The following is a 21837-nucleotide window of genomic DNA, read 5'->3' on the forward strand; positions in this document are numbered from 1 at the left end:
CACCCTATGGCAGATGAGAGTGAAGGACATACTAATTCAATAGGGCCTTGCTAGGGCGTTATTGGGAAAGGATGGGAAGGCGAAGAAGATGACAATTGCTGAGTGATAAGACATTAAATCTAAGGCGGCAGTCAGCACGATTCAACTATGTCTCGAAGACAACGTTATGGAAGGAGAAGAAGAAGCGCCTAAGTTATGGGAGAAGTTGGAAAAGTGTTACGCGTCAAAAAGCTTGGCCAACTGATTATATCTGAAGCGGAAGTTGTACGGGCTGAAGATGCAGGATGGCGGAAATCTTCTAGAACACATTACTATGTCCAACGAGCTTGTGGATCAGCTCCACAAAATTGAAGAAAAGTTGAAGGAAGAAGACAAGGCCCTTTGGCTTCGTACTTCGCTTCCAGATACGTCTGACAACCTCGTGACGACTTTATTGTCTGGCATGGATACGATGAAGTTAGAGGAAGTCACTACGTCGCTCTTATCGAATGAGATGCAGAAGAAACATGTTCTTGATGGGAGTAAAGAGCATGGGCTAATTGTTCATGGTGGGAATCAAAGAGGAAGGTTGTCTGGCAGGGGATCGAGAAAAGGCAGGTCAAGATCCAAGGTCATTAGAAAGGGTGTGCAATGGTACCTTTGCAAGGAATACAATCACATTAAGTGGGTTCGTCCGAAGTGAGTTGACCAATCGGATAATGGTGCTATGAATATGGTGGTGGCCTTAACGGATGCACAGAGCGAGAAGAGGTTAGAGACGTTCTCGCAGTCTCCACAGGTAATCACACTTCTCCACGTGATGAGTGGATTTTAGATTCTGGGTGCTCTGTTCATGTATTCTTCGGGAGGGAGTATTTGACATGTTTAAAGAGACAAGGGCAGGTGTAGTGTCCTTGGGTCATTGGTCTACTTGTGTTGTCACGGTAGCTGGGACAGTGAAGACCAAGATGTTCGATGGGGTAGTTCATACTTTGGGTGGTGTGGCGCATGCCCCAAATATACGGAAGAATCTAGTGTCGCTTGGCCGGTTGGACTGCAGGGGTTGCAGGTATTAACTGCAGGTGGAGTCATGAGATTCATACGCGGTTGTATGGTTCTGATGAAAGGAGAGAAGTGTACCGGATTATATCGTCTAGCCGAGGACACAATGGCTATTGTTCCTAAGATCTCAATGGATAGTGGGAAACGTATTGCACCCGTAGGGTTTCTTTCATAGTTAGTGCTAAGAAGGGTTTCCAGGCTGCAAACGATGGTGAGAAGGTGACGGTACCTCCGATGGGGAGGATGGATCGAGATCCCTCCCAGGGTTGACTAGGTGAGTCAACGGGTTGGCAGCTAAACATGTAGATTGGCCGTGTTGATCGAATCGGGAAGAGTTAGAACTATGATGATTCGATGGTGTGTAGTTGGTACTTCGGAAGTTCAATGATGGTTTGCGACGACTGCAGACCGATGGTGACATCAACAGAAAATCTTCAGGTGGTTGGAAAACAAGCCAAGGTGGAGATTGTGGGAATGTTGCCTTGTTTCCCATGAGTTTCTATTCTGGTGTGAGACCAAAATAAGAAGGGATTTGCTAGCGTCCATCGCAAAAGGCATTTCGCGGATGGTCTGTTGCATCTGAGAGCAGCCACATCGTGAATGAAAACAGAATCTGCTGAAAAGTGAGCCTGTGTGGCTGCTCTCACATGCAACAGACCATCCACGAAATGCCTTCTGCAATGGATGCTAGCAAATCCCAAATAAGAAACATAGGATTTTTAGGTTTTGGAAAAACCTAAGATATAAAGGGCTCTCTTGAACGTGAAACGGTTATGGCGGCAAGAGAGGCTTGGGCGTGAGGTGAAAGTGAGAGGGATAAAGAGAAAGGGAGAGAAAGAGGAGAGAGAAAAAGAGGGAGAAGGAGAAATGGGTTTTCTTATGAGGATTTCTCTTGGGTACTGTTATCTTGGGTTACTCTCGGATACTGTCTTGGTTGAGAGAAGCAAGGAAAGGGTTGCGGGTTTGTGAGTTTTGGATTAATCCATTGTAATCCTTGTATATTGTTTCTCTCATACTGAAGATCGTGTTCTCGCCCGTGGATGTAGGCATCTTGGCCAAACCACATAAAATTTCGGTGTCATCTTGTGGCTTGTTTTTATCTTAATTTTTTGTTTATTTTTGCATCATCAAATCGGATTTGTCCTGTGGATTTTCTCAACAGTTATTTAGCCCAATTTGTTGTTTTGTTCAAGAACAAACACTAGGTATCAGTGTTTAAAAACTCGTTGACTCGGCACGGAACTCGGCCGAGTCGACTTGGTTTCGTGAAGACCGCATTTTGGAGTAGCAGGCTCGGCGAGTCCGGGCCGATTCAAACACGAATATTACTTTTCTCTTGGATGGGATCGACCGGCAGGAGAATCTTGGCGATCCGTGACTTCTCCCACTGGTTGATCTTCCCAAAACATATTTATGAATCTAAGGCTTAAAAAGACAAAAAAAAGAAAAATCTGTGCTTGATTTATTCAACAAAAATGATACGATTCATACCTATAAATCTGTGTCGAATGTCTCACATTTCTATTCATCCAAAGAAAAGCTCGATCTCCCTTAGTTTCTTGTATAAAAACCTTTTGCCATTGCCTTCATCCACTGTTTTCTTTTTGTGGGAGCAAACCCACATCTAAAGCCTATGATAAACCCTCCTTACGGGGTTTCCTACTAGTTGGGCTTTCAATTTTCGGCAGAAGAAGAAAAATTCTTTCTGGTTTTCGTGCATTTCTTTGTTAGGAGGAAGAAGAAAGGTTCTTTTCTAGTTTCCTTATCTGCTAAGGTAATGAAACCCAAACATAAAGTATTTATTAGGGAAATCATACATCCCGCCCTGTCTTACCTGGGACAGCCCCCCATCTTTGTAAAAGAACAGACATAAACACATGAAGGTGGCTGTCCCAAGAAAAAAAAATGGGGTGCAGTGCATTAAATGACACGTTGGGCCCTTGTTCTTACTTGGGACAGCCCCTTTAAGTTAAAGAAATGCTACAAACACACTTGAGGACCTTGAGGTGGCTGTCCCGAGTAAAAAATGGAGCACATATATCACTTCCCTTAATATAAGTTATTAAGAAAAAGAAAATTCCTTTTCCAAATTGCTTTGAAATTGTAAATGGCATTATATCACACTGCCAGGGATATAAATGCTGGTGGATTTTTCGATGTTCAAAACTCAAAAAAATTTGACGGTCCGTTGAAATTATAAATGATGCATGGACGGCAACTGATTCTGTGTGGGATTAATTTAATATATTTTGTGGAGACAAGTGCCACACATGCATCATTCTAAATCTAGAAGCATGCTTTGTTGGCTATTACAACTTACAATGTTCATTTAAACTCCTCACTTGCCGTTTCTTTTTTAATTGCCTAGATGATCCAAGCCATCCATTTGATAGGCAACTTGAATAGCCAATAGGCCGATATTAAAGGGGGTACCAGTAAAAAAAATTGATTTAGTTTCTAATGATACTTTAATACTTATTTTTACATTATTTCTATTTTTTTGATTTTTTTCATTTATTTAAAAAAAAATTACGCCTCATCTGACTTGGCCGTGTCAACCGCGTTCTTGACCGCATCCGCGTCGAGTCGACAAGGATTTTCTTCGGCCAGGTTCCGCGTCAAAACTGCGTTTTTAAACACTGCTAGGTATTGACTATGAAATTTGGATATATATATATATATATATATATATATATATATATATATATATATATTGTTGGAATATGTAACTTGCCTAAGGGCATTTAGGACTTTGTACATTCCTTTATGTTTTAGTATAAAGATATGAGTCAGGAGGAGATTAACCCTTACTCATTAATTTTTCTCTCTAAATTTTTTGTTGACATGGTATCAAAGCCTTAGGGTTTTCTGATCCCTAGGGTTCTCTATCAGCCTTCACCTTCTCCGCTACCCTCATATAGCCGAAACCCCCCTTCCCTCTCGTCGCGAAACCCTAACCCCAACCCCAACTCCGGCCAAACTTTCATCTGAGGCAAAACGGTATGCTGTCTTTTTCTTCTTGAGGAGTCGTTCCCCCCGCCCCTCCTCTCCTCCGCCGCCATCTTCTCTTTCCCTGCGCATCCTCCCTGCTCCTCTCTGCTCGCCCCCTTGCAGCCACCAGCACATCCCAACCTATCTTCCCTCGTAGGGCAGCCGCAGCTCATGGCTGGCCCCACCCACCCAGGAAAAATCTTTTCTGGATTTTAGATTTGCACCCCCCCCCCAACATATTCGCTTTCCCGGAAATCTGTTTCCAGGGCTGCGATTCACCCCGCCCCTGGGATTTTTTTTCCCAGTCCCCAATTCTTGGGTTTGCAGGTAACCCTCCCCCCCCAAAGTTTTTCAACCCACATAATTCTTTCTCCTCTCCCTTTCATCCATCTGTAAAACCTAAAACTCCTTTCTCCCTCTTACTATGTGTTAGATCTTCATCTCCTATTCTACTTTGATTCTTGTTTGTCTTTGCAGCTCCTCTTTGTGCCCCATGGCTTCCGTCTTGTCAAGCTTCGTCGATGACCATCATTCTTGGAGCTGCGTCTAGCTTTCTTGGTGTGTCCTAGTTTGCGGAAAGCCCACGTAATTCGTCGTGATCCTCCTCCTAAGACGAATCCCACCTTTGATCGATGGGAACAGGAGGATGCTCTTATTTGTACCCTTCTATGGCAAAGTATGGCCCCTCATGTCTCTGGGCCATTGATGCTTCTGCCTACTGCGAAACGGATCTGGGATCAGGTTACTCTTCTTTACTCTGGCGTGGCAAACATTAGTCGGATCTGCTCTACCTATTCTGAGTGGGTGCGTTTCCGCCGTGGTGATCTCCCTCGTACCACCCATTACAGCCAGTTCGTTGGCCTATGTCAGCAGCTTGATGTTTACATGCCGCTTACCACGAATCTCACAGAAGCTGCCCGTCAGAGGGATCAGATGCGTGTTGAGCAGTACCTTAAGAGTTTGGGTCCAGAGTACATGCATCTTCGTCAGCAGATTATCGGTTATGGCAATATTCCTTCCCTTACTGAGGTTTACTACCGCGTCCAGCAGTGCTCTCCTGGTGATCCAGTGCTATCTGTTCCTATTGATGGTTCTGCTCTCGCGACCTATGTTGGCAGTACTCGTCCGCCTCGTGGTGGGGCCTCCTCTAGTCGTGGCCGTGCCGGCCGTGGTGGTGGCCGTGGTCGTTCTTTTTGCACTCACTGTCAGTGCGAGGGACATTATATCGACCATTGCTATACCCTGTATCCTGAGCTTCGTCAGGCACACTCGGCTCACATGGGTGCTACTACTGCTTCTGCTTCAGATTCCGCTCCCTCTGCTTCTGTTCCTGTGCCAGCGGATTCCACCTATACATTATCCCGTGCCGATTATGAGAAGTTCCAGCGTCTGAGGCTCAGTTCTTGTCCTCTCTCTGCAGGTTTCGCCCAGCCAGGTAGTTCACCCACTACCCTTCTATCTAGCTCCAGGTCATGGATCATCGACTCTGGCTCATCCAACCACCTGACTGGTAACTCTTCTCAGCTTCATTCTTTTCGCTCTTTCTCGTCTCCCTCTCAGTCTATCACCCTTGCTGATAGGTCCACTACACCTTTCACTGGTGTTGGTCATATCTCCCCTCATCCCGCTCTTACCTTATCTTCTGTTTTATGTGTACCAAAATCACCATTTAGTTTACTTTCAGTTAGCCAAATTACTAAATCTCTTCATTGTTCTGTCTCATTTTTCCCATCTTACTGCTTGTTTCAGGATCTCTTGACTGGGAAGACGATTGGAATGGGTCGTGAGGTAGATGGACTCTATCGTCTTGACTGTCGGCCGCCTACTGTCTTACATAGCTCCGTGGATACATTTCAGTGGCATTGTCGCCTGGTGCATCATTCACTTCAGCGGCTGCAGCAGACTTCTCTGGTTCCCGGACCTTTTTCTAGTTTTCAGTGCGAGTCATGTGAACTCGGAAAACACCGTCGTGTGTCGTTTCCTTCCCGGGTCATTAGTCGAATGTCTAGTCCATTTGAATTAGTCCATTCTGATGTATGGGGACTCTCTAGGGTCGCTTCTAGGTCGCTTCTAGTACTGGCTTTCAGTATTTTATTGTGTTTATTGATGACTTCTCACGCATGACCTGGTTATATTTACTGAAAAGTAGATCTGACGTGTTCTTTGCTTTTCGCACATTTCATTCTGAAATTAAGAATCAATATAATTGCAATATTAAATGTCTTCGTAATGACAATGCTAGAGAATACTTTTCTGATACTAATGACTTTCAATCCTATCTCTCCCAACATGGGATTCTACATCAGTCTTCATGTGCGTACACCTCTCAACAGAATGGTGTTGCTGAGAGGAAACTTCGTTGTTTGCTTGAAGTAGGTCGCACTCTTCTTTTTCAGATGAGTGTTCCTAAGGCATACTGGAGTAATGCATTTCTCACGGCGTGTTTCTTAGCAAATTGCCTTCCTCCGTCTTAGAGGGTGCTTCTTCTTTCGAGATTTTATCTCCTGGTAAGGAACAGTTTCCTCTGACACCTCGTGTATTTGGATGCGTTTGTTTTGTTCATTATCTTGGACCTTCAGTCCAGTTGCGAAAATTTCCTCTGTACGTGTGCTCTTGTCTCTTGCTGTTAATCGTAGCTGGCCCCTTCATTAGCTGGATGTGAAGAATGCCTTCCTTCATGGCGACCTGACTGAGGAGGTGTATATGGAGCAACCACCAGGGTTTGTTGCTCAGGGGGAGACTTCCTCCTACGTGTGTCGCTTACACAAGTTACTCTATTGCCTCAAACAATCTCCGCGTGCGTGGTTTGGGAGATTCAGTGAGGTAGTCATGCGCTTTGGCATGAAACAATGCGCAGTGGATCACTCAGTCTTCACTTATCACTCTTCAGCTGGGTGTATTTTGTTGATAGTTTATGTGGATGACATAATCAGGGAGCAATTCACCAGGTATACAGCGTTTGAAAACCTTCTTGCAAAAGGAATTCTCTACTAAGGATTTGGGTCAGCTCAGGTATTTCTTGGGGATAGAGGTTGCTCGTTCTTCTAGAGGCTTGTTCCTATCACAGAGAAAGTATGTCTTGGACTTGCTAAAAGAAACAGGCAATCTTGGAGTTAAACCAGCTTCTGCACCCATGGATCTTAATGTGAAACTCGTTCCAGAAGAAGGAGAGTTGTTGGAGGATCCTGGCAGGTATCGCAGGCTTGTCGGTAAACTTATATATCTCACGGTTACTCGGCTAGATATTTCATATGCTGTTGGGGTTGTCAGTCAGTATATGAGCTCTCCACGTACTTCTCACTGGGCTGCGGTGATACAGATTCTCAAGTATTTGAAAGGGGCTCCAGGGAAGGGATTGATGTTCAAAAGACATGGCCATATGAAAGTTGAAGGCTTCTCTGATGCAGATTGGGCTGGATCCCCAGCAGATAGACGGTCCACCACTGGGTATTGTACATTTGTAGGTGGCAATCTTGTTTCATGGAAGAGTAAGAAGCAGGATGTTATAGCTAAGTCCAGTGCAGAGGCTGAATACAGGGCAATGGCATAGACAAGTACGGAACTTATTTGGCTACGTGCACTTCTTTTTGAAATTGGCTTCATTTCATCTTCTCCTTCGCAGCTTTATTGTGACAACAAAGCTGCAATATACATTGCCAACAATCTAGTCTTCCATGAGCGCACCAAACATATTGAAGTGGATTGTCATTTTATCCGTCAAAGAATCCAGAAAAGAGAGATTTGCAAATTTGCACTGTGTTTACTCGGTCCGGGGACCAATTAGCTGATATGTTTACAAAGTCCTTGAATAAGTCAAAACTAGGAATGTATGATATCTACATTCCAGCTTGAGGGGGAGTGTTGGAATATGTAACTTGTCTAAGGGCATTTAGGACTTTGTACATTCCTTTATGTTTTAGTATAAAGATATGAGTCAGGGGGAGATTAACCCTAACTCATTCATTTTTCTCTCTAAACTTTTTGTTAACATATATATATATATATATATATATATATATATATATATATATATATATATATATACATATGAGGAAAATGATTGTAAGCTCGACCGTACCTAAAGTTAGGTAAGGTAGAGTGCCAAATCACATGGGTCCCCCATTTTTGGTGGGCATCTAAACCATTCATTTGCAAGGCCCCATCATAGATAGGGTGCATACCAAAAATCAGCACCATTGAATCATCCTAACCCCTCCAAAACTGGAGGCCAAAATGGGCAGATTTGTGGACAAACACTGTCTGTCCATTTTGGCCTCCACAAATGGATGGGTTAGGATGATCCTATGGAGCTGATTTTTGGTATGCACCCTATCTATGATGGGGCCTTGCAAATGAATGGTTTAGATGCTCACCAAAAATGTGGGACCCATGTGATTTGGCACTCTACCGTACCTAACTTTAGGTACGGTCGAGCGTACAATCTTATTCCTCTATATATATATATATAGAGGAAACTGTTGGTGAGAGCTCACCAAACTTATGGTGAGCTAGCTTGCCCAATCACATGGGGGCCCACTTTGTTAGGATGATCCAAACCATTCATTTGAAAGTCCCTTACATAGATGAGGGGTGTACCAAAAATCAGCTCCATAAGATCATCCTAACCCCTCCATTTGTGGAGGACAAAAATGGACAGACACACCTATCTATGATAAGGCCTTGCAAATGAATGGTTTGGATCACTCCCCAAAATGTGGGACCCATGTGATTGGGCAAGCTAGCTCACCATAAGTTTGGTGAGCGCTCACCAACAGTTTCCTCATATATATATATGAGAAAACGGTTCCTACACATGTGTAGAGAGTTCTCTACACACTAGCTTAAAATACAGTGGGGGCCCATATTGTTTTGGTGATCCAAGCCTTCCATTTTAAAGGCCCTCACATAGATAGGGTGTCTACAAAAAATCAGATCCATAGGATCATCCCAACCCTACGATTTGTGGAGGTAAAATGGATGTCTTTAAACCTTCACAAATTAGTCCATTTTTTGCCTCCACAGTTCGAATGGTTAGGATGATCCTATGGATCTGATTTTTGTGGACACCCTATCTATGTGAGGGCCTTAAAAATGAATGGTTTGGATCACCCAAATAATGTGACCCCACTGTATTTTAAGCTAGTGTGTAGATAACTTATCTACACATATGTGTAGGAACCGTTTTCTCTCTCTATATATATATATAGAGAGAGAGAACATTTCCTACACACTTGTGTAGGTAAGTTACCTACACACTAGCTTAAAATACAGTGGGGGCCCACATTGTTTGGGTGATCCAAACCATTCATTTGAATGATCCTCACATAGATAGGGTGTCCACAAAAAATCAGATCCATAGGATCATCCTAACCATTCAAACTATGGAGGCAAAAAATGGACTAATTTGTGAAGGTTTATACACATCCATTTTACCTCCACAAATCGTAGGGTTGGGATGATCCTATGGATCTGCTTTTTTGTGGACACCCTATCTATGTGAGGACCATTCAAATGAATTGTTTGGATCACCCAAATAATGTGGGCCCCCACTGTATTTTAAGGTAGTGTGTAGGTAACTTACCTACACAAGTGTGTAGGAAATGTTCTCTCATATATATATTCTGTTTCCTGGTTGCTCGTGCTCACTGAAGCCAACAGATCTTGAATGGATATGTTTTGGGGCATCATGGGAGGAATGATACATTGGAGGGTGTGCAGTGCGTCTGTAATGTAGATCCTAATGGGATTGTTGAAAAAGTTGCAATTGAGTTCCGGAAAACTAATTTAGCGTCATCAAGAAGGCAAAAGTACAATCACCAATTATACAATAAAAGCTTCCCTTTTTGCTTTGAGCACTGTAGTGTCAAGCCCTCCTATTTGTACAACAAGCCCTACCATTCTTATGTGGACAGACAGTGGTGATCATTTTTTAAGGTTGTGTCAATCAAAACAAAGGGTTGTGAATGTCTTCTTTTAATGCATTAGCATGGACCGAGTTAAGAAGAGGTCTCTCTGACCCAGCAACAGTATGTGCATACACAGCATGTGTGAATTGGCAAACTGTAAGGCCCCATGCACCTTTGTTGAACTTAGCAGCGATTAAGAGTTGATGTAGTACTCTTGATGATTGATTCTGTGCATGAGCATTAGCAAAAGGAGGAATCCGCCCGAGGAGGGGCTCGCGTCTGATTAGCTAGTTGGTGAGGCAATAGCTTACCAAGGCGATGATCAGTAGCTGGTCCGAGAGGATGATCAGTAGCTGGTCCGAGAGGATGATCAGCCACACTGGGGTCAAATGGTGAAGAAATCACCCACCTTCAATATGCAGACGACACATTGGTCTTCATTGAAAATGAGGAGGCAGTGGTGGACAATGTTAGATATCTCTTTCGGTGGTTCGAGCTAGTCTCCGGTTTGAGAATCAACTTTGTGAAAAGCAAATTGGCAGGAATTAATGTGGAACCATGGGTAGTTTAGAGGTACGCGGACTTGATAGGATGTGAAGCTGTATCCTTTCCTATTACATACCTAGAGTTGCTCCTTGGCTTTGGGATTCCATCTGCAGCTCAATGGGACCCGGTGATAGTAAAAATAGAGCAGAAGCTTGCATCATGGAAGAGAAGATACAATTCAATGGGTTGATGGATAACGTTGATAAAAGCAGCCTTAGCCAACATGCCAATATATTTTATGTCCCTCTTCAAAATTCCAGTAAAAGTAGCTCAAAGAATCGAAAAGTTGCAGCGCGATTTCCTCTGGGAGGGAGATGGTCAAAGTAAGAAGTTAAAACACCTACTGAACTGGAAGATTGTGTCCGAGCTAAAAAAGAATGGAGGGCTGTGAGTTGGGAAGATAAAAGGTCAAAATCAGTCACTATTAGGTAAATGGTTATGGAGGTTTGGGAGCGAGAAATCAGCTCTGTGGCATAAAGTGGTGTGGGGGGGGGGGAATATGGGACGGATTGGGGGGAATGGCGAGCTAAATCATCGAGGGTAGGAAAGGGCTTAGGGGCCGGGAAATCAATCTGCTCGGTAAGAAATATTTGAGCCATTGATTCGATTTAGAGTTGGAAAAGGTGACCAGGTTAGATTTTGGCTGGACCTATGGATTGGGGAAAAACCACTTAGAGAAATCTACCCAAGACTATTTCGTGTGGCCTCGAATCCAGAAGCAACATTGGCGGAATTCGTGGAAAGATTAAATTCTTTTGGCCAAGACTGAGGAGGGATTTAAAGGAAGTAGAGTTTGCGGATCTTCAGGAGCTTTTGAGTACTCTACAATCAGCATATTGCTCAAGACTTAAAGAAGATGAGAAAATATGGACTAAAAAACTGGATGAAACTTTTTTGGCAAAGTCTTTTTTCGCTGAAATCAACAAAGATAGAAAGTCCTCAGTTAGTAGAATTTGAAATTCTTTGGCACCGCCGAGGATTGTGGCCTTTGCCAGGACAGTAGCTCATAGGCGAATCAATACTTGCGATCGGCTTCAACAACGGAAGATTCAATTGGCTAGTAGGTGCGTTTTGTGTCTGGAAGCTGAAGAAACGCTAGACCACTTAATGCTTCACTGCCCCTTCTCCTAGCAACTGTGGGATAAGGCAATGCAAGCTTTTGAAATGTCTTGGGTGAGGCCTCGCTCAATTAGGAAGGTGCTTCTTCATTGGAATATCTGCCCGATTGGGGAGATAGGCAGACTATTGTGGAAAGCTACCCCGTTCAGTATCGTCTGGAATATCTGGAGAGAAAGAAATAGGCGTATCTTTGAAGAGGAGAGCAGGAACCTCAATTGGGTGGCATCAGATATTAAAGTAGAAATTTGTTCTTGGGTGAAGTAAAAAAAGGAAAATTCCCTTCACTATAAGTGATATTCTGCAAAATTAGCGGTCAATCCTATGGGATAGAGCAGTCTTAGCTAAACCACAACCTAAATGGAAACCAACCCAAGGCCCTTCCGATGCGAATGAAGCTGAAGCAAGGGCGCTTCTCTTTGGACTCCGATGGGTTAATGACTATGCGTTGAGTCATTTAATAGTAGGAGATTTGGCCAATGTGATTAGTTGGGTTTCGAGCAAATCGAAAGGGCCTTGGTGTTTTCAGGAAATGATGGTGGAAATTTTGGACCTGGTGCCGCAAATTGAGCATAGAAAGAATGTAGTAGCAGACTCTTTAGCAAAGGAAGGGGTGATGAGAGATTCAATGTCTGTAACTTCATCTTTATCTTAAACCTGTAATCGGTTACTTAACGATGTAATATTAGTGGGGGACATCTTGTTCCTATCTGATTCCTTTATAATTAATACAATATCATTAAAAAAAAAAAAAAAAAACTTTTCCTACACCAAATCATACAATGCGGCGTTCTATCACAAATTAAATTTTCATAATCACTGCCCCTAGCTCCTTTCCGGAAGTTGTTGGTAAGTGGTATTAAATGAAGTTGTGCTATAGCAAAATGTTACGAAAACTTTTCCTACAATATTCTGCTGCCTTTCCTTTAGACAAAAGCATTTATAGAACCAAGTGGGGTTTCTATCAAGCATGTTTGTCCTGTTTCTCTTGTGATCTTTATCCTGAAATTGTGGGGCTGTGATTCTGCATTTTGGTCATTTATGTATATTGGGACCATTAAAAATTAAAAGCCTATTGAGAAGTGCTCCTCTTTAATTTGGAAATACTTTCTCTATGAGATCATGTGCATGCTGCTTCTTTTTTTCCCTAGTGAATGTCGACAGTGGCCTAACTTCTATCTTATCTTGGTGACAGATGGGCATTCTCCAATGATACTTGCCGCTGCTCAAATACTCTGTGAGATCGCTAGCTACACGAATGTCACTGAAAAGAAAGACAAAGACAGCAAAAAGCTTGGATGGCCAATGAAACCTTCACAAAAGGCCACGAAAGCCTGCAAGTTGAGATCAATAATGGGGACAACAGAAGGGTTTTCAGCCACACCAAAGTCAATAACGAAGCTTGGCCATTCTGTCAAAAGTGCAGAGAGGATTTCGTCTCAGGAATGCAAGGTCTCAACAAGTGACAGGAAACAGAACTACACTGACTTGAAAAATAATAATCGAGGCATGGTCAAATGGTCTGTTCCCAATGTGAGTAGATACACCCGAAATTTAGTGAGTGACTCAGTTCCGAGTTCAAAGAAGTGGAATTCTGATCCTATCAAGGTAGTAGGTCTGATGGGATCATCATCAGTGCAGGCGGTGGAGGATTGTGACAGTCAGCAGAAGCAACGGAGAGCAGGGGGGACAGTGGCACCCGTTGGGAAAGGTTGGGCCAGAGGAAGAAGCAAGAAAGAGTGATGGTGTGGCTCCCAATGTTTTATAATGCGGATGTGGCTCAAAATGCGGAGCCAAATAAAATCCTAATCGAGTCTGCATGATGCGGTCAAGTACTCGTCTGAGTACTCAGTTGATGCGGTCAAAAACTCAGTTTTGATTCACAATTGTCGGGCAAAACATGGAGTCGGACAAGAATGCGGCCAAGGTGAAAAGGAGTCGACTCAGGGGGAGTAGGATAATTTGGGGTGGGGGGTTGAATCTATGGTTGTGCTCAGAAAGATTCCTTTTCTTGGTTAATGGATGTAAAATTCATGAAGTTGCGTGGGGTGCCTATAGTCAACAACAAAGCTAGCATAGGCAGCAAAAGACCGGCTGGTCCTAAGAGATTAGGTGATAGGCAGTTGTATATTATTTCTTCAGGTTGAATTGGGAAGGGGGATATTGTTAACCCATAAATTGAAGGATGGGATGATTAAAAGAGGAAGTTGGTTCAACACCAGTGCCAAAGTTACGTGCAATGTAGTTGGAAAACAAAATTATGGAAAAATATCCATGGAAAATTTGGGATCCTCATTTTCCATGGAAAATTTTTTAACATGAGATTTCCCTGCATCCTAACAGTACCTTCTGGCATGTTGGCAGCCATGGAATTTATTTTCCTCAGAATATGATTTTTCCTTTTATTTATTTATTTTTTATGTAAACTATTTCAGGCAAACGTTTCTAAGCTTTTTGGGTGGAAAAGCTAAACCAGATTTAAAAATAAATAAAAATTCAGGAGATTCTTTTCATGGTCGCCAAACATGAGGTGTCTTTAAAACTAGTTTAAAAACAGGTATTCTGTTTGGGGTGGCACTAAGACCATATGGCACCAGGACCATAATCGAAATTTAAGGTGCGTTGTGACATTCTATATTTCCTTATTCATCCCCCTCCCATTCTTTCACGTGCTTTCCCCCCCACTCTATCCTTCTCTGTCTCTATCTAACAGCACAAGTAAAAATAGCATGATTGCAAGAAAAAATGCAGCCTCTATCAAAGTGCTTATAAATAATTAGCAAAAATCAATGGAGTTATATATTAAAAACCAAAAAATTGATATTTGCGGAAGTCTTTAATTGAATATTTGCAAGATGTTTGTAGTTGCATATTTAACGTTTAGTTTCAGTGGCATATGGATATTCCGATGTGCTAAACATGGATTTCTATATTTTGATGGGGATTGGGTTTGGTTAGAGCCTGAGGAGAGTCTAATTTGACGTAACCGCATGTCTCTAATCTCACTTAAACATCTTTTCCTATCGTTTTGGTAAAACAAGTAGTTATGGGAAAGCACAGTAACGCAACAAAAAAGACGACAACTCAGTCACAACCTAATATATAAGGGTCAAATCACCTATGCATCTCCAAGTTGCAATCTTTACCAAGCTTTTATCGAATCCTCACCAACTTATTCGATTTAACTCGACCCACTTTGCGTTGAGTTTAGGTTTTGAGTTTTTGAATATGGTAATTATAGGTCTCAAATTAGATAAACTGCACGTGGGCACCACTAATTCAATGATCAGAACTCTTACCTTTGTCGCTCTCTACTGTTCCATTCATGCTTCAAAAGTCTTTTTCATTAATTTGACAATCTTAACCCTTAAACTTGTGATTTGTTAATAGATGATTCATAAAATTTTGTTAGTAGGTGATTAACATGTAGTTAGAATGTAATGGTGACGAGAAAAAGAAAAAAGAGGATCACAGTTAGTTGGTGATTCACTAAGACATCCACCCATTGTCTTGCCTAGGAATTGAATGTCATTGATAACTACTAAACCGCTCCAACTCCCATTTAGTTTTTCGCCAGAAACTTCTCTTGGAAACAATACTCGGAGAACCCTCTCTCGACTCCTCCCGAAAAGATAGTTTAAAGAAAATTTAATAGTTGAATGAAAGGTAGGATGCAAGAGCTTATTAGTAGCTTAACAGTTATTTTCTCATATAAAGTCATCTAAAGATAAAGGGGAAGCATTTTCATCATTTCATGTATAAACTTTGAAAAGGATATATGTGGCTCTGGAGAAAAGGTAAAGGATATTAGGTGAGCAGCGTCGTTGGTGTGGTGGAGAAAGAAACTTGTTAGGGTTGTATCATGCACACGTTAACATAGACTTTTCGGTTAATAAAGCGGTTGGTGGCTAATGTTTGTCAAAAAATGAACCATTTTTCAATACAAGTGTGGTTTGCTCAGTTATCTTATGTGACAAGTAATTGGTTTGGTTGGGAAGATATTTTCATCAAATTATCATCTCTGCTCCTTTTCTTAAGAAAATGACCATAATGAAGTTGACTAATAACTCGGAGAAACGAGAGTTTTCACGATTTCTTTCTTTCTTACTCTTTTTCTCCCCCACTCCTTCTAGAATAGAATGATAATATCGCATTCTAGTTGTGGGTCATTCCATTCCACCCCACTCCCATAAAAAAATGTATTAAAATAGTGGGCTTTTCTTTTGCATCTACTTTGCCTTTAATTTGTTATTAAAGGTCGCACCCTCTTCTATTGCTTTTTTGCACAACCTTACTTAATGTTTGCCTACATTTTGCAAACAACCACCTGCCCTCGGAAACCCAAAGGAACTGCTAGCATCTGTGTTGGTTGTGCTGGAAAAAACTTAAAATACTCCTATGTTGCTAAAAAGTCTAAAATGGCCTTGAGAATTGCTTTTGTTGGTCATCTTGGAAGTCAAGGAACCAGTGACATGTTTATGCCTATGGAGATATCAACTCTGAATCTTGCTGCTACCTTTAGGAGAATCAACTTGCATGTCCCTTCTTACATAAACTTGTTTGGAAATCAAATTTAATAATTGACAATTCTTTAACAGAAGCAGCACTACCAGATAGATCATGCACATGCTCTGAACACTTCTAGTCTATCAAGTTGCAATCCAAATGTGTTTTCTTGTTGATGCTCTTCTCAGAAAGGTTAAAACTTGAAATACTCTTTTCTTTTCTCTGCTAGCTATGATTGTGTATTATTTTAATCAAAGGAGATTTTGTAACTCGTGTTGAGAAAATCTAATTGATTAATAAGAGTTATTGATAAATAAATTGCATAAGCCGATCCATTATCCACTCCCAATAGCTTATATGGAATATTGCACGGTAGATGAAGTTATTTAAAGAATGCTGTGAGAAACTGCCTCACTCATAATTCTTTGCTCTCTGCGGTCCATTTGCAATGTGTTAGACGGACATTATTATAATTAATAGAAGTTCAAGATTAACGACCAATAAATTTTGGTTTCTACAAGGTGTTTTATTGGAAGTAAGATTATTAGTGTAACTAAAATTGAAAGAAAAAAGATCCAAAATAAATTCCCCATCTAATAGTTTTAGGGTATCCTAACATATTTAAGCTGGAGTTTTAAAACTCCCCCGTGTCCGCGTTGACTCCCCCGAGTCAACTCCCTTTTATCTTGCCCGCATTCCGCGTTGCACCGCATCTGCGTTCCACATTTTGCATTAAAGTGTCAATAAAAACTCTTTTGACTCTTCTAAGTTATGACCACATCAACCGAGTACTCAGCCGCATCAACCGTGCTTTTGGCCGCATCCGTGCCGAGTCGAGAAGCATTTTTCTTGGCCGCGTTCCGCGTTTTTAAACACTTAGCTACTAAGGTACCATTATGCATGGAGCACTAGTAATGGTTGTGTTTTACAAATGAGGCAAGCTACATGTGTCATTTTTAATGTTTGAATTGAATAAGACAAACTTCTACATCTCTTAAGCTAAATATCAGCGCCCTTTTGTTTAGCATTCCTCAATAATATTACAAACAGTTAACATGATTATGTTACTCAATTCAAACAGAAACTGATTTTTTCCCAATTTTTTTTTTGGGGGTGAGGAAAGTCTTTTTGGTGGTCTTCTCCAAATGAAGCAAGCAAAAATCTGTTTTAGGGGTTTGTAGACGAGCGAGGATTGTCTATCTATTCTAGAGGGAAAATGAAAGTAATCTCCTTCTCCATATGCATCTCTGATGCAGGGAGCATGGAGCGGCAACACCAAGATAAAGATCAACACAAATAGCAACTAAAATAATCTCGTAGGGGTTTGAAAACCCATGCCACGGTTTTGGAGAAAAACTTCAATATAACATGTGAAAGAGTCAATGCTCTATTCACAAGTGATGTCCATAAATAAACTTTATTCAATCTTTCTCTTTCTTTTCTCATGCCATTACAAAATATAGAGAGCCAAAACCTAAGAATAGCAATCCTAAACATGACTAAAACATTCCTAAAATAGTAATCCCGTAATATACCTATACCATATCCGTAAAATGCCTATAGCTTAGCCAAATCAAGTCCAAATCGCATAATCTTGGGCTCTTTAGATAGGTAATCGAAAAACCTTTCTAAAAATACCAAAATCATGCCAAAAGAACAAGATTTGATGCCCTAAAAAATACTACAAATAAAAGGACTAAAATAGAAGATAAAAAATAAAAGACTTCTTCAACGCCACGCGTTCTGCATCAATCTCCCTTCCCGATCTTGAAATCTCTCCATGGCTATTTAGGATTTAAGAGAAGCTAGGAATAGAGCCATCTGCCGAATGTTAGGAATAGAGTAAAGTGTGCTTTTTGAACATCAGCATGGATCCTGCAAATCCCCCCAACACTCAGAGCCGTCTGCTGAATGTGCTCTTGACGGAGCAAGAAAAAGAGCACGTCTTGAAGAAGATTGAAGAAAAACACAGCACCTAAACACCGGATCCAAAACGAGTGTAACTTTTGATGAAGATAGGAGAAGAACTCGGCCTGCAATCATTGGATTCAAAATGATCCCTGGGGGCTAAAGCAAACAGTTTTTCAAAGACTAACAAAGAAACTCAAAAGTAAAAAAAACAGTCTAAAAGAAGGACTGGGTATAAATCCCGTCCACCACAACGAAGGACCCAGGCAATGGAGTCATCTCTTTGCAAACACTCAGGCCTCTCTACAAGCTCAAAGCTCGAATTTATAGTACCAACAGGAGAAGATGAAAAATAATTGACAGTTAGTTTTGAAGAGGATGATTTCAGAGAAGCCAAGGAAAATGGGTGAATTGCTTAGTGGGATGTTTCATAGAGAGAAGACCGTATTTAAAGGTCCTGAGAGATTATATACCAAGAAAATGGAATTTTCTTAGAGAGCTTTAGTTATTTGTATCAGAGAATATATAGCTTTCTCCTTTTAAAATTTACCAACTCAGATGACTGTATTCAAGTCCTTGAAGCTCAATCACAACTGTTGTGGGCTAACACTGATCATGCAAAGTTGGACACCGGACACTCCCCTTGAACGGTTGAAGATCAGTACCATCCCAGTCTGGATCCGATTCCCAGGGCTTTCGCTTGAAGTACCGGACTTCCTATAGCCTCAGCAAGCTGCTAGTGCTATAGGAAAGACCCTTTATATGCGGGGGCGATGCCAGAAATTTTGCACAAGGGGGGCAAAAATTATAGTAATTTTTTATCTATCTTAAAATTAAGATGGAAAAATTTTCTATCTAAAATTTTGCACAAGGGGGCAAAACTTATAGTAAATTTTGCACAAAGAAGGGAGATAAAAATGGTAACATTAAAATTTTAAACTTATTTTCTATCTTAGGGATGATTGGAAAGGGGGCATATTTTTTTAAAAAGGGGTAAGTATAAAAAAAATATTAAAAAATAAAGGTATATATATATTTTTTCCAAAACATAAGGGGGGCAATTGGCATCGCCCCTGTTTATATGGATACCCATACAGCAAACTATACAACACTAAACAATGCTAGACTATGCATTGATATCATAGCCGAGAAAATCCTACCAAATAACATCTATATAAAGTTGCCCTCAGCCACTCGGATGCAGCCAGTGGAATATGATTGGAAGCCAAGTCTTGCAACACCTGCAAGGACTATAGCCCCGCCACTGAGAATTGCCATCCCTAGCCAAATCGCCCCAGATGAAGTAGCGCCAAGCAAAAAAAGACAAATTGTAACACAAGAAAATGAGGAAATTAATCTTGAGGAGGAAGTGGCTATTGGAATGGGAAAGAGAAACTCACCAGCCACTCAGCCCAACCCAAAGAGCACATGAATACATAGACCACTAGCACCAGTAGAACCCAGCTTACCAACCAAAAAAATAATACACAACAATATTCAAAAGATTTAGGTGTGGTTGGTTTTAGCCAAGCCCCTCTCTAGAAGACGAAGCTTAAGTTTGGGCTTTCCGAGATACTACAGAATAAGGGTATCCTCTATCTAGCTATTCCAGAATAGGAATTTGCTAGGGACCGTGCAGAAGGCATTTTGCTGTTGTGCTGTTGCATGTGAGCACAGCCACAGAGGCTCAGATTTTGCCTTATTCATTTAATTCATTTGAAGTGGCTGCTCTCACATGCAACGGTCCATATCCGAAATGCCTTCTGTGATGGTCCCTAGCAAATTTTGGGTCGGAAGGGTTCTCATGTTCTGTTATTTGTAGCCTGCACTTCTTCCTTTTATTTCTATTTTCTGAACAAATTATTCGTTGACATAGGGGAGTTGAACTCAAGAAAATCAAAAGATAGTCAACGTTTCTCATTGATATCTTGAACTATCACTTTCATCGTCATCTTCGGCAACCATGAAAATAAAATTCATGGAATTTTTGTTGGGGTTCCTCGCAAAAGCAAATCATCCCATATAGGGAAAAAAATGAGTGGATGTGGATGGATTATAAGGGAATGGACACTCTCCTTCTAAAGGCTAGCTTTTAGGGATGATTTCTACCTGTGGCCGTTTAATTCTCTACAAATGGTATCAGAGCTCAAGGCGTGGTAGCCCCGGTTTGCCTCTGAGGGTGGAAATGTCCCTCGAGGAAGATCTTGAAAACCATGGTGTAGTATCTTGTGGTTCCCACATTACCATCGCGTGGAAGGGCGAGATTGTCCATGTTGCTTCCATGAGGGGGGAGATTGTTGGGGTTCCATGCAAAAGCAAATCATACCACATCGGGAAAAATGAGTGGATGTGATGGGTTATGAGAGAATGGGCACCCTCCCTCTAAAGGCTAGCTTTTAGGGGTGAGTTCTACCCGGTTTAATTGCCTACGATTTTTATTTACCCAAGGTGAAAGACGAGTAGCTGCTGGTATGGTGTGTGTGTTAGAGAGAGAGAGAGAAGGCGGTGATCAGGAGGTGGCAAGTAAAAAAATTCCAATTTTAATATATATTTTTTCATGGTGGCCAGTCATGCATGTTTATTGAGATGCAAAGGAAACAAATTTATTTGGGGTTTTCCTCCCTGTGGGTTTATTAAATAAGGCGACCATGAAAGTAATATTGATGGATTACCCAAACATGATCTAGAAGGGCAAAAGAGGGTATTGAATTAAAAATAAAATGGTTGTTGCAGCTTTTCTAGTTCATTAAAGGACGACACTTTCACGCCATTTTGTAAGATCCCTGCGCTTTGAGTTTGGCAGCTCTGCCCCCCAACTATCAACCTGGCACGTGTGTGTGTGTGATCTAGACGATTGATTTGATGAACCATATGGTGGTGAGGCAACCCTAAAGATAGGCTATAAATGAAAGGATGGTGAGTGAGATGAAAAAAAATTGGGGCGGAGTTGCAGTCCGTCATTGACACGGTGAGCACAGTAGACGTGACACGAATGGGGCCCATAGTTGATTTTAAAGCATGGAAAAAGGAAAAAAATTTTTTGTAGGGGTTGGAGAGTGGTGTTGAGGGTTATTGTTTGTGTGTTGTGCGGCTAATTAGTAATATTTAAGTATATTAATTAAAGAAAGGAAATAAAATATGAGTTTGTTAATTTAGGAGGGCCATCGGATACCCTGCTACCATCACATAGGCTCTGTTTGGTTAGATGAGATTTTAGTGGAAGTAGTAGTCAACAAGGAGGTGACAAGGGTGGGATATGTGTAGGCTTGTCGAGAGAAGATTAGAGAGAATTTTGGGGAATTTTGGTAGTGTGTTTGGTTAGATGTCAAAGCATGTGGGAGAATGGAGGGGTGTCATTAACAAAATAAATAGTAGAAGAGAGAGAAAGAGAGAAAAAAGTAATGATTACACATGGTATATCATATTCTACTCTTCTCCCCACGTGTCATTAACAGGTGGTGTCAACCAAACAACATTTGGTATTTCATATATCTAGAAATGCTCAGCCGTCTTCCCTACTTTTTGCAACCAAACAGAGCCATAACGATTGCAGTTTCTCTCCGACCCTCTTACTTTTGTTACGTACGACTTACGAATAGAAAATAAGGGTGATATCCGCGTGGCCATTTTTTGATAATGGAACCACTCACTTACTATTTACTGATCCATTCTGAGAGCCATAAGGAATTGGAATGGTACTTTTTTTTTTGTTTATTTTTAATTTTTACAGCTGGTTAAAATGAAGAACACGCTTGCGTGAGTGCTGTCCCGAACCCAACAACCCTTCCATATGTGTGTAATAAAAATAGGGGTTTATTTGTCA

At 41.3% G+C, this 21837-nt stretch overlaps 1 protein-coding gene across 2 annotated transcripts in view; it reads left to right on the forward strand.

Moving 5' to 3' along the window:
- Positions 1-14111, forward strand: part of LOC143860111 (uncharacterized) — a 41450-nt gene extending 27339 nt beyond the window's left edge. The window contains exons 6-7 of one of the 2 annotated variants that reach the window (XM_077370638.1): positions 12796-13133; positions 13242-14111. In XM_077370638.1, coding sequence (XP_077226753.1) covers positions 12796-13133; positions 13242-13343 — 440 coding nt within the window. In that variant the 3' untranslated portion in view covers positions 13344-14111. Of the gene's footprint in view, positions 1-12795 lie in introns of both variants that reach the window. The other variant, XM_077370637.1, reaches the window with a different exon arrangement.
- The last annotated feature ends 7726 nt before the right edge of the window (positions 14112-21837 follow it).

Source organism: Tasmannia lanceolata, unplaced genomic scaffold (assembly GCF_043159265.1).
Source record: "Tasmannia lanceolata isolate RefF3 unplaced genomic scaffold, GAP_Taslan_0.1 ptg000037l, whole genome shotgun sequence".
Classification (NCBI taxonomy): domain Eukaryota; kingdom Viridiplantae; phylum Streptophyta; class Magnoliopsida; order Canellales; family Winteraceae; genus Tasmannia; species Tasmannia lanceolata.